General features: G+C 35.2%; 1 protein-coding gene across 1 annotated transcript in view; it reads left to right on the top strand.

Annotated features, from left to right (window-relative positions):
- Positions 1 to 17,768, top strand: part of LOC122400313 (thrombospondin type-1 domain-containing protein 4-like) — a 49,573-nt gene extending 31,805 nt beyond the window's left edge. Inside the window, exons 3-14 of the mRNA XM_043401707.1 lie at positions 3,907 to 4,051; positions 8,540 to 8,706; positions 8,816 to 8,912; positions 9,404 to 9,449; positions 9,539 to 9,663; positions 10,015 to 10,144; positions 10,561 to 10,804; positions 11,870 to 12,070; positions 14,714 to 14,875; positions 15,182 to 15,358; positions 16,304 to 16,520; positions 16,594 to 17,768. Coding sequence (XP_043257642.1) covers positions 3,907 to 4,051; positions 8,540 to 8,706; positions 8,816 to 8,912; positions 9,404 to 9,449; positions 9,539 to 9,663; positions 10,015 to 10,144; positions 10,561 to 10,804; positions 11,870 to 12,070; positions 14,714 to 14,875; positions 15,182 to 15,358; positions 16,304 to 16,520; positions 16,594 to 16,730 — 1,848 coding nt within the window. The 3' untranslated portion in view covers positions 16,731 to 17,768. The remainder of the gene's footprint in view (positions 1 to 3,906; positions 4,052 to 8,539; positions 8,707 to 8,815; positions 8,913 to 9,403; positions 9,450 to 9,538; positions 9,664 to 10,014; positions 10,145 to 10,560; positions 10,805 to 11,869; positions 12,071 to 14,713; positions 14,876 to 15,181; positions 15,359 to 16,303; positions 16,521 to 16,593) is intronic.
- The last annotated feature ends 362 nt before the right edge of the window (positions 17,769 to 18,130 follow it).

Genomic DNA, 18,130 nt, shown 5'->3' with positions numbered 1-18,130 from the left:
CATCAAAGCACTCGCTCGCTACGCGGCCATGTGGTCTTCCCTTGTAATTTATACGCTTCTTTCGCGTCCCATATACCGATTCCACGCCCATGTAACACTAACCCACGTAGAGAACTACGCATTGTACGCAACGTACAATTTCTTATCGTCTTAATCTTCTTCAGCTTCATCGAGCGCGTGAATAAGAGGCGCCCTCGTCCCTCGCGACGCCGCGATCCTTCGCCATCTTTCGTAACGTTGTTTATAGATTGACAATTTACCCGTGCATATAAATCAACGCTCGTCGACGAGACAAAGCATTCTTTCCCAGGAATTACCGATTTTCCGTTTCGTTAGCGATCCGGAGTCATGAATAACGGCGCCGTGGCTGGAACATTAATACGAGGGTCGTTCAATAAGTCCTTAGAAAATGGTTTGTTTTTAGTAAGCATCGTGACTCACTAGACAGCTGTCAATGTCTCAGTTATATCCACCACATGGTTTCATTTTTATTGTCGATCGAAGCAAGCAACTTCCTCTTGCATCATGACAATGCAAGGGTGCACACCTGCGCAGTTTCCATGGCCAAAATCGTGGAATTAAAGGTCAAATTATTACGACATCCACCGTATTCACCGGATTTGGCCCCTTTGGTGACTTCTTTTTATTTCCAAACTTAAAAAAATGGTCGGGGGGCAAATAGTTCAGGACGAGGAGGTCATCGCCCAAACAGATTTTGAGGACATTCCAAAATCTTACTTTTCATATAGCTTAAAAAAGTTGGAGAAACGTTTCAAAAAATAAAAAAAAATCAACCTAATGTAATTTGTTTCTCTATCTTTTTCTAAAGACTTATTGAACTACCAGCACTGTCGCGACCGTGTCATTAATATCGGGTTATTATTCCGCGTCAATACGCGGATGCGATACAGCTTGGTCCTCGAACGACACACGTACCAAATTCCACGTCGAAGTGCTGTCGATGGCCAAACGAGCGGTCCCTCGATCGGTTCCATCGACTTCCAGGATCGCCCACGTAGCGGTCCTCGATTCCCGGTGCACTTCGTGGGCCGTCGCGATTCGGAGACGGGACGACAGAGTCCAGCCGTGGATCCGCAGACGTCCGCGGAGCCGACGTGGCTAAATTTATGCGGCGACGGCCATAATTTCACGAACACGTGTCACGGGCTTGCGTGTTGTGACTTACTAATTCCGCGTCGCGAACGTCCATTCCGAATCTAGTTGATTCAATGAACGCCGTTAAGTAGCCACGTGTGCAAACAGCACTTCTGTTTTGACTAATTATCCCTCTGGAAATAGCGTTTACGAACGCGCGGGGCAAATGGAACTTGGACAGTGATAGGCGAATTGTGCTCGGGATGCACGGGTAAACAGAAGAGGTCTACGCTCTTGTCGGAATGCTCGATAGCTCTCGCTTGTATTTTCTATCGAGAGCGTTCAGCCGAAGAAATAAATCGAGATGATTCTTCCGTTACGCGAGGGCGGATGTTGAACGCATCGAGTACGATAGATCCATTTTTTAACGTTTTATTTTTGTGTTTACAAGTGGGAAACAAGGGACAGTTTATACGTATATCGATAACTTGCATCGTAAACATTTTATTTAGAGGTGCATCAATTCTTAGGATAACCAAGAAATGGAATTTTTAATTCTTTTTCTGTCATTTCCGGAAAATCAAGAATATCAGAAGCTGAAAGCATTGGGGTTCCTGCGTCCCCATATTTGAAGTACGAAACAATTTAGATTGTATAGTAGCACGGGTCTATTTTGTGGGTAAATGTAGAAAATATTTGCTTTGCTGCACGGGCATTTACCTTGTCACGCAAGATCTAACGATCTTAAATGAGAAACATAATCCGTGAAATTGTCACGTTTGGAGTCTTCATTAGAATAAGCTTGCTAGTATTTCGGAATAACACTATGATTCGATTCTAAACCTGTGGTACCGTGGTCCCATCTGTTGGCAAGATGTCAACTAAAACTAAAATGATGGATTTGTCGGACCTATGCGCGACTAGGGGAAGATTAAGATTCGAACATTGTCAAAACACCATTGTTGACGTTATGGAGAAGCCTTAGTGTTACAATTTTTAATTAATGAACTGTGAAAAGAGAATTTAATTTAATTAATTTTTAATTTTACTTTTTCAATATTTTCAAATTACGACAGCTATTGGAGTATAATAAATCTTCTTTGTGCAAGGAGGATCTTTATGCAAAGTCATAGTTTTATTAATAGAATTAATGAAATAGGAGCTTTGTAGAACTTACAACCCCTAAATATAATAATTCGTATCTTATATGTTCTTTTTATAGAATGGAAATTTTTCAAACTATTCAATTTTTCAGGAGAAATTCACTGGAATATTAATAGAAAACCATTATCTTAATTAATATTTAAAAACGTTATTTTAAGAAATAATTCTATGAGAATTAAAAATGATTACAAAACACTGTTCTATGTCGTAAAGAAGCAAATTTTCAATCAAACAGCAACCGATTTCTTTATTTTGTGATACTATTTCTTTTCCATAATATACCATCAGCAAATTATATTTATTTTACGACTTGGATGAGAATTAAATTATTGCATTTTCTAAAATATTTGTCCCTATTATTTTCATGAATTTTAATTTATTTGACACGTTCTTCATTTCTTCACAAATACACAATTTTGTAAGAAACTGTTTTCACTTCTTTTAACCTTTAGTTTTACTCTAGAGAGTTCACAAAAATCATTTCAGACGAAACGAGCGGAACAACGGCGTGGAAACTTTACAGACAGCGAAACTGCACGGTAGCTTATATTTTTTTTTCGCGTAACAACCTACCATATTCAGCAACATGGTACGTGCCCCATCCGGCAAAAAAGGTCAAAGATACTTATCACGGATACCAATGCACTGTAACTCAAGCACTGTGCTCGACAAAACAAGCGTAACGCTTTCCATTATTTCTGTTACCACGTTCTGATTGCTACCTCGTTCACGCCTAAACGCGTCATTGCTTTCGCGTCGCTTCTACTTCCCGAAAAGACTATCTTTTCAACGCTTCTCGATCATTTTTATAACGTGACAATTGCAAGATGTAAACTGTTAACTTTTATCAATAAAATTTCATCGTCCACTTCTAACTTTTAAATCATTTCTTTTTTATTTTAAGTCAATCCTCTGCAGTAACGCTTTAAATTGGTTGTAAAAATTCAGTTTTAACAATTATTTTTTACTAGAATTATACGAGCATTTTTTAACAGATACTTGAGGGTAAATGTAAGTGTTTGAACCATTTCTCTTTAATTAACATTATTCAAGAAGTTTAAAGCAGAATAAATATACAGAGAACGCTTTATGAATTTTGTACAATTGTTTTCATTCACTAGCAATAAGAGAAAAATTCATGAGTTTTGTTCTAAAAGCTGGTATTATGCTGATAAATGATACACGACTAGACCGACCATAAATCATTCCGTTAATAAGCGGCGTTTGATTTACTACGGGTAACAGTTAATTACCGCAAAAAAGGCCAACAATATTACAAGTATTCCAGACAGCTGGAAAGAAAAGTCGTCGATAAGTCTGGTCAAACACTGTCCGCATTCTCCTTAATCGAGCATCGCTCTTTCCCGCTCCCACGAATACCATAGACACATATGGTGTATTCAGCACAGTAATATTTTTACCGAATGTCTAATTTATATACCGTGTTTGCATCTTAAGGTATCGAATAACTAACCGATCAATAAAGTGCCTTCTGTAGCTAATCCTCCTCTTTAAGCAGCGCAGAGCACTATAATTCATGCAAAATTCGAGAAACGACCCGACCTCCCATTAAGCCTATTTCCATTCGAAGAAAAATTCCGTAAACTCATGTATAATGAATTGATTGCCACGTAATTATGATTGCAGTGTCTCTCAAGTTGCAACGGGCATCTGATCGATGGGATCTTCACGGAACCGACCTTGGAACGGGGTTACAATCTGGTAGCCACGGTACCAAGAGGAGCTGTCGCTTTAAACGTGACGCAATTGCGTCACACGGAAAATTTTTTGGGTAAGAACGTCGAACAATATGTTAGGTTGGGGGAAAAAATCCATTATTTTTCACTCAGATGTCTGTGGTAATATATTGTGGTCCTTGGAAAAGTGACATTCCGTACTAAAAAAAATTCTTTCACAGTTTTTTGGTGAATTGATTCAGTTGTGAGTTACAGGGTGTAAAAGATGGAAGTTAACAAACAGAAAATTCGATAAAGGCAATTTTGCTTCGATAAAGGCGAAAATGCAAGCCAGGTGGCTGAAATTGTAAACGGTGTTGGTCCCGATACTGTCATAGCAAATGTCGAAATGATCAAGAGCTAAATATTGACCAGAAAACAGTTTTAAACCATTTGTATAAAGCTGTCAAGCGAATTGTTCGATCGAATTCTGGAAAGCCAAACGGAACGAAATCGAATGGCGAGAAATTATAAAATAAACCGATACACATTTGACCCAAGTCGCACAATCTGAACCATGTTAATATCTTGAAAGAAACGTGAAAGTAATGGAGTTTTCCCCGACTTAATGCATTTAGAAAATATTCGAACGAGCATCGCCGATCGCCTGACGAAAATGGACGAGTAATCCAGATTTATGAAACAAACACGTTCGGTGACAAAAGCGTGAAAGTGCCAGGAGGCGATAAAGCGGAACAGAAACGAGCGCATAACGAATGAAGAGAAATGAGAACGGACGAAGGTTGCCTGGAATATTGAATAAAGCTGATACGCGGAATCCCGTTCGCGTACGACAAACTGATTTTAATGAACTGTGCCAGTAAGCAAATCGTCGCCGTGATTGTTCGCGATTGTGGGCAATCAGCTGCGACTGTTTGCGATTCCTCTTTATTATCAATGCTAGATCTCCTATCGTCGGAATCTGTACGGTCGCGTCGTCGTCGTGCTCCCGGCGTCAACCCTCGTATAATCTAATCTCCTGTTGCGTGCTAAATGGGACGTGACACGCTGTCTCTTGTAAATGAAGTGCTGCTGCTATTGATAGGCACATCATACACTGCACTTACACTCCCCAGCATCTGGTTTCACCGATTCATCGATAGTTTCTGACGCGTTACGTTCGAGATTGCGTCAGGGGATTCGATTTACGACATCGACCGACTTCGTTATTCTCCTCCATTTTTCGGATTAACGATTTGAATACGCGTTCCTTCCCAGAGATCAAGTTCAACGTATGCTTGCGAAACTGAGTTTATTTAGACTGAGTTAATATTTAAAGTATGTTGATTCTATACTCTGGAACGAGTAAAGCTTGGAAATGGTACTTCGATGTAATGGATATTCGAAACTTTTGTAAGAAGTGTTAACTCAGATATTGGAAATCCCAGTCACATTCCTCGATTTTCGTTATGGATAAATTTACAATTAATTGTACATATTATAAAACTATAGTCACATCATTTTACATGTACACACCTAGAAGCTACTTCCCCACTCGTACTCATACACTACAATGGTGATTTACTATAAATGAACAGAAACTTAGTTTGTCTTATATTCAGTTCTTTTTTTATTGTTTTTAATATTGACAGGCAAGTGATGCCCCATTTAAAAACCCGATAGGGACGCATAAACAACATAAAATCAACAAATACGTGATTTCCCCCCAACCGATTACCCATCTTAACCTGGTCTTGACAAAATTTCTTTCTAATTTATCCAAACATGAACCCTTAAATATCTCAATGAATGAAAAAATGGAAACCAGTTTAAAAAACGACTTCGATCGTTCAAACAAAATGAAATTTGCTTCTTCAGAAAATGGTTTTAATTAAGGAATAACTTTTGTACCCCTGTGAAGAAACGAAGATGGAAAATGTTGTGACTAAATATATCTAAAATGGAAATTCTCGTTGGAATCGATTAAAAGAGCTATTAAATTTATTCGCTCTCATAATCAATACCTAATTTTAAAAAAATGAAATTGATCACCTATCGTTGTAACTTCGCCATGCATTCAAATGCAAAGGAGACATTTATGCTAGTAATTCTAGGTATCGACGTGTGCTAGATTCTATATTCGATTTTTGCCTCTTAATGCGTTACTTTGTTATTATCGAATGACTTTCGAAAATGAATATTTCTTATTACGAGCACAAATTGCGTCGTTCCCTGCGCCCTATCTAACGCGGATCGCATAAATCGAACAGTCATAAACTGCATAATGCATAGAGACCCTTGTAAAACATAATTCCTCGCTAAACGATCGCGATCGGAATTTTACGTCGTCTGAATCGACGTGTCGTAGATCGCTAAGAAGATTAACGTAACGTGTTTCCGATGTGTAGCTATTCTTTAGATCTCAAAGGAACGACCAGGTAGGTGTGAAATAATGCGACGCGATTCAAAGGTTTTACCGATGTGATCAATTACAGCGTTAATACGAAATCTTGACACTGATTTCGCTATTCTGTATTGAATTCGCAGTGGGCCGAGACGTTTTATTAGCCGGTCCTTAAAGTTGTGTTGCATATGTAAATTGAACCACTAAATTTATGTTAGAAGTCGAGATTCGTAAGAATAAAGCAACATTAACGGAACGAAACATGCTTGTACGTTGATTTCTAACGGTGTGATATCATGCTGGTTCGTTAGAACATTCATGTTTGTAGATAAATTTGAACAGGCTTCAAAACAATAACGTTTTTTAATTTTATTTAGTTTTTTAAGAGGAAAGTCAAAGATAATTTATTTTATAATGTAGCTTTGACTATTTCGTAATGAGTTACGAATAATAACTGAGTTTATAAATATTCACAGTCCTCTCATTCCTGTTTTATGACACTGAATAAATAATTAAAAAATAAAAATCTGCTTGTATACGAAATTTCCAATTATTTAACTATAAATATTTCTTGGAAATGATGAAGAGAGAAAGCAGAAAAATTGTTGGGGTTTATAATTATTTATTGTAAAAAAAGAATATAAATTATACCCTCGTTGATGCTTAGAAAGAAAAAGTATACTACAACTTTCATTCCACGGATTTCTGTTTTTGTTCGACAAATTGAAACGGAATAGTGTGTTAAAATGTTTTCTTCGAACAGGAGTTCGTAATAACCGCAAATATCAATCGTATGTATCGTTAAACTACGATTGAAGAAAGTCGAAAGGCTCAAAGCGGTTAATCTATGTGTACGTCACTCACTAAATGACTCGTCTATATTTCTAATGTATCGTATCGCGTACATTGCACTGACAGAATCAGCAATTCCCGTATTGAATCGCCGCGAATGACTCTCCGTTTCATTACACGAATGATTATGCGATATACTTCTCAACTCGTGACACGGAGTGCGAAATAATTAGCTGGACGCACGATCGAATATGTTAATACCGATCTTTTTTAATCTACGACCTTATAAACGTGTCATTTCTGCTACTAGAAAACACACCATGAAATTAAATTTCTTTACGAATGGTAAATATTGCGATTTCACATTCGTTTTAAAAGAAATTGAGTCGTTTACGTTAAAAATATTCTACGAATTTCAATAGGCTTTAAAAACAATTTTTGTATTCTGATCGTTTTCAATGGTTAATTAAACAAAATTACATCACATACGTTGTCAATCGCAAGCCAACTTAAATTTTAAGTCAAGCTTCTTTATTGAGAAATTAAGGGGCCATTCTACCTTGTAGGCATGAAAAATACGTGTTTCTTTGTGATTTTTTTTTGCGGGTTATTAAAGAGCGATTAATTCCGGATTTTGTAGATACATTTATTATATATTTAGCTATATTTACGAATTTTTGCAACGCATAATATCTATTGATTACGCTGTTTTTGTTGATCATCAAACAACAGTTTTTACGAACGGCACCCGACTGCGTACGTGATACCTTGCGAACAAGTTATTCGAAATCCTAAAACCAACGATATTCTTAATATATATGAGTGTGGTTATAGCATGAACTAGGATCTTTTCAAAAAAACAAAAAATGGCAAAATGGCAGCTATTTTACGAAAAAATACTGAATATTTTCATATATTTGGTTGCTTTTTTGTTAATAAAAGAAAAAGTATTGCATATATCGCAATTATCCTAGTTCATGCTATAGGGAGACCAGTTCTGAAGATACTGTATAAATTTGATGTTGATATCTTGAATAGTTTTTTAGTTATCACGCACGCAGTGCCGAAAAATGTAGTTTCGAGAAAAACAGCTTTAAAGTTTCATGTCCAGTTGTTATACCTGCGCGCGGTACATTTCAACAGGCTATAACTTCGTTAGTTTTCCGAATTTCAATTTAATATTTGGTAGACATATTTTCGAGACTACATACTAAAGGAAAATGCAAAAAAAAAAATATCGATTTTTTTAATCCCACAAGGTAGAAAGGCCCCTTAACTACAGAAACGGTATTTTTCAAATAATGATATAATTTCATTGCGAGTCGGTTGTTTAATTAATCGTTAAACCCGTTAAGTTTTAGTTTAATTGAATCCGTAAATCATCTTAACCGTGTGTGAATTTTTTCAGCGATCAAATTACAGGATGGTACCTATTTATTCAACGGAAATTACAGTATTAATTTGTCCGGTAAATATCAAGCGGCTGGAGCCACTTTTGTTTACCTTCGTCAAGGCTCACAAAACTTGGAAAGTTTCTCCGCTACTGGACCATTGCAAGAACCGGTCGATGTAATGGTAAATAATTTATTATTACAGACGGAATATATGAAATCGTTCAGTGCACCTGGCATATTATAAAGTCAAGAATTATGTATAACGTAATACCGATGTTTTTTCCAATCAGGTTTTGTATCAAGAACCGAATCCAGGTATTGTGTATCGATATATCATCCCCGGAAATGTAAACGTCCCGACGAACCCTCATTTTGGACATAAAACAGGTAGTAATAAATATTTCATTGAAATATAAAAATATCTTTAAATTAAGTCTATAAATCTTTTGCATAATTGGCAGTAATGATCATAGACATTCATTTTTAATCCTCGATTCTTTGGCATTTCAATATAATATTTTCGAATAAAGTAGCTATTTCTACTGACCATTTTCTTCTTTTCTTTTCTCAATTTCCTCCTTTCCTTTTGTATAAAAATCACACTAAATTAAATAGTGTACATTTGAAAAGGAATTTCATTTTCATTCAGTCATGTAATCAATCATCAAACTCGTTAAATTTTAATTTAAAACGTTTGGTTAGTGTTCAAGAACAAAATGTGTTGAATTGACCATGTTTTTTATTTGTCTATAATTTAATGATCGAAACGATGAATGATTAACTAAATTATTCAACAATTTTGTATTATTGCTTGCAAATCTTGCATGTACACGAAAGCAAACAACATTAGAATAAGGGGTTTGTAATTTCAATTTCAGTTGCCAGTAAAACCGAGCCTGTTTCACCGAATATAGCTCACAGGAGGTATATTTGAATATTTAATATCGTAACAAAAATTTTCAAACCTCTGTATATACAAAGCACGTGATTAAAATGAGCTCATTATCTTTTAGAATAGATAATGGCCCCACAATCATCGATGGAACTCAACCGTCGTACGTTCCAAAACGTTATAAGAAACGAAAATTCTTTTGGAAATCGAGCGGCTACACCGAGTGCAGCAGGTCCTGTGGCGGAGGTAAGAATTAAATGCACTCTAAAATTATGAAATTAAAAGTTACTCTACTTTTCGAGAATGTTAAGACCATTTTGTACGCGTTTATCTTAATTTTTTCTTTGATCGATAGCCATTTTGTCACTTTCTTTTTGTTCGTGGAACCGTAGAGGCTTGCTAGAGTACTATATTTTTATTTTGAAAAAAAAAAAGAAAAATTGTAAAACGTCTTCTAAATATATGGGAATAAAATTGCATTTAAGATTTTCGAAAAGATTGACTCGTTTTCTAAAAAAAATTCTGGAAGATCGTCGTTTTAAGTAATTTCGCTTAGAACGTGGAAATTGAGTGGACTTTATTTCTCTTCGAAAAAAGGTTTCCAGATGCTGAAATACGTATGTATAAGAGAACACACACAGACACAGGTACCTGAGAAAAGATGCCACGCGTTGGAAAAGCCACGAGAAATTCAAATACGATGTAATACTACACCATGTCCACCCAAGTAAGTATAACCTCACTTAACATTCTTTTATTACCGTATCTTATGAATTTTATACGATATTTCTATCTCAACGAATTGAAAGGAAAGTGAAAGTTTAAGAATAATATTATATTCATTTCCTCCAGTAAATGTAATTTTTTTTAAATGTGGTTAATGTCTTTCCTCGACATTTGAGATAAAAAGGTTTCTCAATTCTCTTTAACATTCGTGTGTTATAACCTTGAAGTACCCATTTTATGGTATTTCCATAAATTTTTACAGAATTGTTTGCACATTCAAAATGTGCCTAACCTAAAACAGTATTGATTGTGTAACGGATGATAATAATGGAATTAATCTTGGGACGTTTCTGATTTTGTAGAGGAAGGAATTCTGTGTCAATAAATTAATCTCGTAAACCATTCGATTTTACAAAGATGGAGAGGCGGTCCTTGGAGCGAGTGTTCTGTTACTTGCGGTACCGGAACCCTCGTCAGGGAATTAGAATGCGTACAAGAAATAAAACCGTCTCTAATAATGAGAATAGCTGATGGCGCCTGCATGGAACCGAAAATCCTACCAACAACGGAGGTTTGCGATATGCCAGCGTGCGAATACGACGCGAAAATAACGCCGGCACCGTTAACGCCTCTACAATGGAACGTGGGCACATGGTCTTTGGTACTTTGCTTACTTTATTACCCACTACGCGCGTGTATTTCTATCGAATGTCTTTCAAAGCAATAATTCACTTAACCGGTAGCTCGAGGGTTAGATACCACGAATTACGAGAAGCACTTGCTAACAAATAAAGTTTCAATATCACAATTAAACTGGCTGGAATATTGAACTGAAAATTGTGGGCCATTTATAATTTTGTTTCTTCTATGAAAAAATACTTGGATCAAAATGAAATTAAATTGCATTAACATAGCTATGTATTTACTATATTTATTAATTTTTGTTTCGATGCAATTATTCCTTCTTTTTAAAACAAAAAAATGGTAAAGGACGACAATTTTCTGTTGAGGGTACCAGGCTATCTCTATCATATAATATTATATTTTAAAGGTGTAATGAAGGAATATTGAACTGAGAATTGTGAGCTATTTGTCATTTTTTTGTTTCTTCTATGAAAAAATACTTGGATCAGAATGAAATTAAATTGCATTAACATAGCTATGTATTTACTATATTTATTAATTTTTGTTTCGATGCAATTATTCCTTCTTATTAGAACAAAAAAATGGTAAAGGACGACAATTTTCTGTTGAGGGTATCAGGCTATCTCTATCATATAATATTATATTTTAAAGGTGTTATGAAGGAATATTGAACTGAGAATTGTGAGCTATTTGTCATTTTTTTGTTTCTTCTATGAAAAAATACTTGGGTCAGAATGAAATTGAATTATGTTAACATAGCTATGAATCTGCTAATTTTCTGTTAATGATGCCAGACTATTCTAATAATATAATATTACATTTTAAAGTTGTGATCTGGAATATTGGATTGAAAATTGTGGGCTATTTACAATTATTTTTCTTGTATGAAAAAATACTTGGATCAGAGTGAAATTAAATTACATTAACATAGCTATCTGCTAATTTTTATATAGATCCAGTCATTTCTTCTTGATAAAAAAAATGATAGAGGATGAGAATGTTCTGTTACAATCAGGCTATCCCCACAATATGGTATATTAATAATTGCACAGAATTTAATTATTTTCTTTTCGCGTTAAAGTGTTCCACGACTTGTGGTCCAGGTAAAAGGACCAGATCGGTAACCTGTGTCCCGCAAACTTCTCCTTGTGACCTCGAACAGAAGCCTACAACACAGGAAGCTTGTGACCTGGGACCTTGTTTGAGCAAACCACCATTAGCAAACGCTCTCTCGACGAGACTCCAAAGTCCTCAGTGGTTGTACACCGAATGGTCCAGAGGGGTAAATCAATTTCGTATTTAATTAATACCTGCACCTTACACTGATCTATTTAATAAAATGTTATATCGGTAAGCTTCAGTTAAGCTGAACTCGTGGCAAAATGTTACAATTATTTCGAAAAGATAATTTAAGGGCACGAGTGTCCCTAATCCTTAGATGATCTCACAGGGTCCATTAAGATTTCTGAAATCATTACTTCATTAATGACTCTGAAACTTAGTTAAAATAATGTTTGATTTTATATAATCTACGTTTTAAACCTCTTTCTATGAATTGACTAAAATGAAATAACTTGGGCCTGAAATCGTGGCCATTATTAACGCTCTTGACGAGACGATGAAAATAATTGAAAGTAATTAAATAGTTATATATTGACATACCTTATACGATTTCGAAAATATCTTCTTTTGTATACCTTGTTTTGTCAGGGATTGACGAACACTCACTCCTGAGGAATCTTTTATTCTAAATACAGAACAGTAACTCTGGCGACTAATAATTTCACAAAACTCTAGACGACTTTACAGTAGTATCACCGACGCGACTTTTCGAGAACTGCGTGCTTGGCAGCGTAATCACCTCGAGTGTAGACCCAAAATCCCTTCCCCATTATTCCTACTCGATAACATTGAAGCCTCGTCAGGTAAACAAGGATAGGTCAGGCTACCTGCTGTGGAAACTTACGCTAATAATATTTATTTTCTACCATTTCCGTTGGAGCGTATACGGTGCACGAAATAGAATTGAATGTACAACGAATATACAACTAATTAACTCATAATCATATGTATTTTTTTATATTTTAATTATGAAATGTTTGTAATGATTCGATCAACAAAATATACAGGGTGTTCGGCCACGCCTGGAAAAAATTTTATGGGAGATTCTAGAGGCCAAAATAAGGCAAAAATTCAAGAATATCAATTTATTGATTCGTTAAAAAGTTATTAAAAAATTAAATTAAAAAGTTTCAAATCATTCACGGAAAAATTACTTTCGGTTGCGGGGGTCAATTACAATTATTTTTGGTGAATAGACATACCCCCGAATTCCTACGCACTTTCGAGAAAAAAATTCGAGTAGGTACCTAAATTTTTTGGCGAAAAAAAAAATTTCAAATCGTTCTGGAAAAATTGTTTTCAGTTGCGGGGGTCAATTGCAATCATTTTTGGTGAATACACATACATCCGAAATCGTAACCATTTTCGAGATAAAAATTCAGGAAGGTGGTCAGATTTTTCGTCAAAATTAAACAATTTCAAATCGTTCTCTATCTTATTTTGACCTCTAAAATCTCCTATTAAAATTTTTTCCAAGGATGGCCGAACACCCTGTATAATATTAACTAGATAATATATATTTTGTCTTTTCAAGTATTTTCACACTGAAGTGTTTCTGAACTGAACATTATCATTCGTTTTTCCCATTCAAACTCGCGCACGGTGAAAAATGCGCGTAATAGTCATTAGAATGGGGGAAAAAAGTGCTGGTAATTATTGGCCTAGAATTCAGTGGTTTACAAATTGCAAGACATTTATTACGAGACAGTTGGCGTCGAATATCTTCTCTGGTGGTGATTGCTATGTCAGTTGCTCGTGCCAAGAAGTAAGGAGAAAACCTGGCATTCTTGAGCTTGTGCTAACTTCAAACGTATCGAGGCATGTAGCGAAACTGGCGTAACTTCGAACACCTGCTGCGACGAAATAAAACTTCATCCTGTGAAAGACTTATCGATTTCCAAACCCACATTTCTTAACACCTTTTACTCTATTTGAACGAGTTTGATAGGCTGGGAATCAAAATTAACTTTAGAATACGATTTTCTGAGAACTATTATAACTGTTCTCGTGATAAATAAAATAAGAAATCAAAAGAAAAAGAAATTCTATTTGAATTTTGTCTAGTGTACTTTTTATGTGATCATTTTTTGAGAATTTATTATTGAGAAGAAACTTTTTCATTGCAAATTTAAAGCACTGGGAATAACAAACTTTATGACATTCAGTCACCAAGAAAATTAATTTTTAATACTTACTTAATATTATCAGATTGTTTATTTCATTCTAGAACGTGTTTGATTTCGTGAATTTCCCTCAGGAATCAAAAACTACTGAAAAATAAAATACAAAAGTAAAAATGCAGTAAATGATATAAAAATGACCAAAAGTGAGGAAATAAGACTAAAATGAATTTTAGATAAGCTACTGTTAGGTTAGATATCAATTTCTAATGTAATATATTCAACAAATTAACAAATTAATAACATATTCAACAAGTAATCGTATGAATCCATTGTTTAATCCATACAATTAATATATAGACAAATAACAGCCATTGCTCCAACAAATAGATCTAGATTAGAATATAAAATTAAAAATCTGTATGTTTATCGTTTCCAATCATTTTTTTCAACAGAAAGTACACGTTACTTAATTTGCAAAAATATTAATTAATGTGGTAATTTACAAAGCTTTAAAGGAGTAAAGAACTCTTCAAACTCTATCAAAATAAAAAATTTATGTAAGACGTACAATTCATTTTTATTTCGACTGTGGCAAAGTAAACACCCACGTGAAAGTCTTAAAAAATGCTTTTATGGAAATCTTTGTCGTTTATCATACTAGTTCTGTAATAACTTTCCAGTGCTCGGCCGAATGTGGCACCGGCGTGCAAACAAGAAAGGTTTTCTGCGAAAACAGTCCAGAGGAGGAATTTTGCGAGCAATCGAGTCGACCCGAAACCTCGAGAACCTGCTCCAGTAACAGGACCTGCAGCGGACAGTGGTTTACAGGACCTTGGTCCGAGGTGCGTTTCAATGACATAAATAAAAATATCATCGTAGAAAGAAAAAGAAACCGGCCGGATCGCTGAACCGGAAATTAAATTGGAATCTTTCATATGGCCAGTCGATTGTTTAATGCGTGCTCCACAAGCCGTCGAATAATTTCTTATGAATTTTCTCGCGTGTAAGCTTAATATTCGAAAATTAGTATTAATGTAATAACTACGCTATAATTGCTGTTACTCTAATCTTTCCTGCGCTCGTCGTGGATGATTAAACCATACTAGTTTCAGCAATAAATATCACGCATTTGCTCTTTTTCCCTCCAGTGTTCAACGGAATGTGATTCAGGAGAACAGGTTAGAGAAGTAGTCTGCGTAACGACCCTTCGCGGAGCCCTTCGAGTCGCTCTGGATATGAACTGCCCTGCGAACAAACCGGAAACGAGGAGACCTTGTAACGGTCCACTGTGCACGTCCATGTGGTTCGTATCGGACTGGACAGAGGTAATTTAAACAAACAAGTTTGCACATTTAATCGAAGTTAATCTCAACAGCAACATTGTCCTCTTTTTCACCAAAAATTGTAGAGTCGTCCTCGAAAACTGAGGCCACAAATTATTTTGTAACCTATGTTGTACTTGATAGAATTTTTGTCTCTTCTTTCTTTATTTTACAATATTAATTTTTAATGGAATGTAATTCGCAGTTATTGAGAACGACTCAAAAATTTTGGGTCGAAACGTCAAGCTTGCTCCTAACACTGACTTTGACCAACTCAATTTTCTTTAGAATATTCGAAAACTGCCAAATTAAAATTAAAATTTGTATAATACGATGTATATGTACAAATTTAATTGAATACGTCGTACTTCATTAATGACAAGCATGGGTGCTGAATTGAAATGAATTTGTATATACTATAAGATTGTTCAACTTCATATTAAAATTCATTAAACAGGTTAAAGTTTGCAGTTGATTGACGGATCATTAAATTTTATTTGAATTTCTTATCTAACCCTTCACAGTTTCAGAATGTTTTTAGATTTGATTGACAACTGAGGCAATTTCTCTCATACTAACTTATAAATATTTATGATTTAAATTTTATTCATTCCTTTAATGTTGTTGCAAATAAATCTTAAACTGACTTTTGATATAGTGAACTGCAAAGGATTAAATTAATTCATAGACAAATCGAACAAATAGATGAAGAAGAAAATTATAGCTCTTTAGTTTTCTAGAGTTTCTCTAGAGCAATGAAACACTTCTGTGCAATATTTCCTAGAAAGTATAGTCGAATAATGTTACAATGAATAATTAATTTTAATCTGAAGACCAACAAGGAGTTTAATGCCAAACCATATCAATAATTTCAAACAAATCGAGAAAAATACGTAAAACAAATATTTCCTTTTTCTACAACGTGTGATACTTATTTTGAAACTTCAGTGTTCTCGATCGTGCGGAAAAGGGATTCAGAAAAGGGAAGTGAGGTGTTTAAACAGAGACGGCCAGTCGCCTGAGCCTCACGAGCTCCATTGCAAGGAAAAAGACAGACCTGTGTCTCGAAGGACCTGCAACGACTATCCTTGCAAGGAGGACGTGCACGGTTCCGAAAATCATCACAGAGTTTTACAAGTTCAGAACGATCCCGAAATCTCAAACGGTATTTTTGCAATTATTTTAATTACTGTTGCTTAAAAGCAACGCGTGATGCATGTTACGATTTTTGTTTTCAGGACTCGAGGAAAACGCACTTTGCAAGGACAGTATATCGAACTGCAACTTAGTTTTGCAGGCCCGGCTCTGCACTTACCACTTTTATCAGCAACAATGCTGCCTTTCGTGTTCTAGAGCGAAACAGGAATTAGAATGAGAGTATCTCGCTACCATTCAAGTATATTTTTAATGTAAATGTAACGTTTCGGTGAATAGTTAATCCTGCGACCGAATCATCGTAATGTAACGCTGAACATTACGCGTGTCGCTGTAGGTTTACTTACCTTTGCACTGCCTGATAGAATTTTTAACGTCGACTTTTATATAGGGTGTTTCAGAGTTATGGCCACGAACTTAACTGGTTAGCAGAGCAACTGCATTCGAATAAATATATGTTCGAAAATTGATCGTTTCTAAAATGTTATAAGATTCCTGCTACGAAAAAGTAATGCACCCCGACAAGTATTATTTAAAAACAGTATTTCCAAAACTATCGAGCACATTTCTTTGCACTTGGTATCGTATAATCTTCAAAATTTACAAATCAAGTGATCGAACATCTCTGAAACAATTACTCTTCGGATATGTATTTATTTCTTTGCGTCTTTCTATGAGCCTTATTAGCTAGCTGTATTTGTAACTATAATGTTCAACACCTTTCGCCAGTGTTTTCATCTTACAGAGACTTTCGACATGTCCAATTGGCACGCATGTGGCTTTTGTAAACAGTAATAACGAATAACATAAGCAACGTTTTGTAACCCTTAGAAAGTGAATTAATAATCGAGTTACGATAATCGTAGAGATTACAGGGTCAGTGAACTTGATCATTGCGGACTGATTGATCTATGAAAATTGTGCCTTCGGAGCGTAAGAAATGTTTGTCAGTCTCCTATTTGACTGCCACGAAGTTTCGTGTATAATTAAATTTCCAACGACGATCGAAAACGTCGACGAGAAATTATAGACTGACCGCGTAAATTGCAACAAGGCAATATTGGCATATAATTTGTATTATTTTTCGTTACCCTTACTTGCCGTAATAAATGTTATGCTTTCTACGTATTTGTACTTCAATTCGACCGGACGAGTCGACGAGAAACGGAAATCATAATTCCGTTTATCGTAGAAATAAAAATATCTAGAAATACGGAAAAATAAAATTATTATTTAAACAATCCATATCAACGAAGAGACCAACGTATAACTATTTACAATGTTATTGTAAAAAATTATTTACTACGATTATTACGTTCTAATACAATAAATTATATGTACACACTTATCGTTTGGGATTGAAACGGCTACTAAACGAAAAGCTATCGACGTGTATCCCTCGTCTTACACGTTTAAAAAAAGTTCTATCTAACCCATTAAGACCATCCTTTGAAGAAGAATAAATATAGAAACGTGCGTTGATCGAAAGTCTTCCGTCGAGACGGGAGACATTAAAATAGAACGACGTTCCAGTAAATATGAGAGTTAGTTTTAACTCGTGACTTAATGGATTAAAGGAACATTAATTGGCAATCGTAGAACCGATCAAAGTCTATGGAA

Source organism: Colletes gigas, unplaced genomic scaffold, assembly GCF_013123115.1.
Source record: "Colletes gigas isolate AHSC1104 unplaced genomic scaffold, ASM1312311v1 Colletes_gigas_Sc00017, whole genome shotgun sequence".
Lineage (NCBI taxonomy): Eukaryota > Metazoa > Arthropoda > Insecta > Hymenoptera > Colletidae > Colletes > Colletes gigas.
Note: the sequence above shows the minus strand (reverse complement) of the source record. Positions and strands in the feature narration are given on the sequence as shown.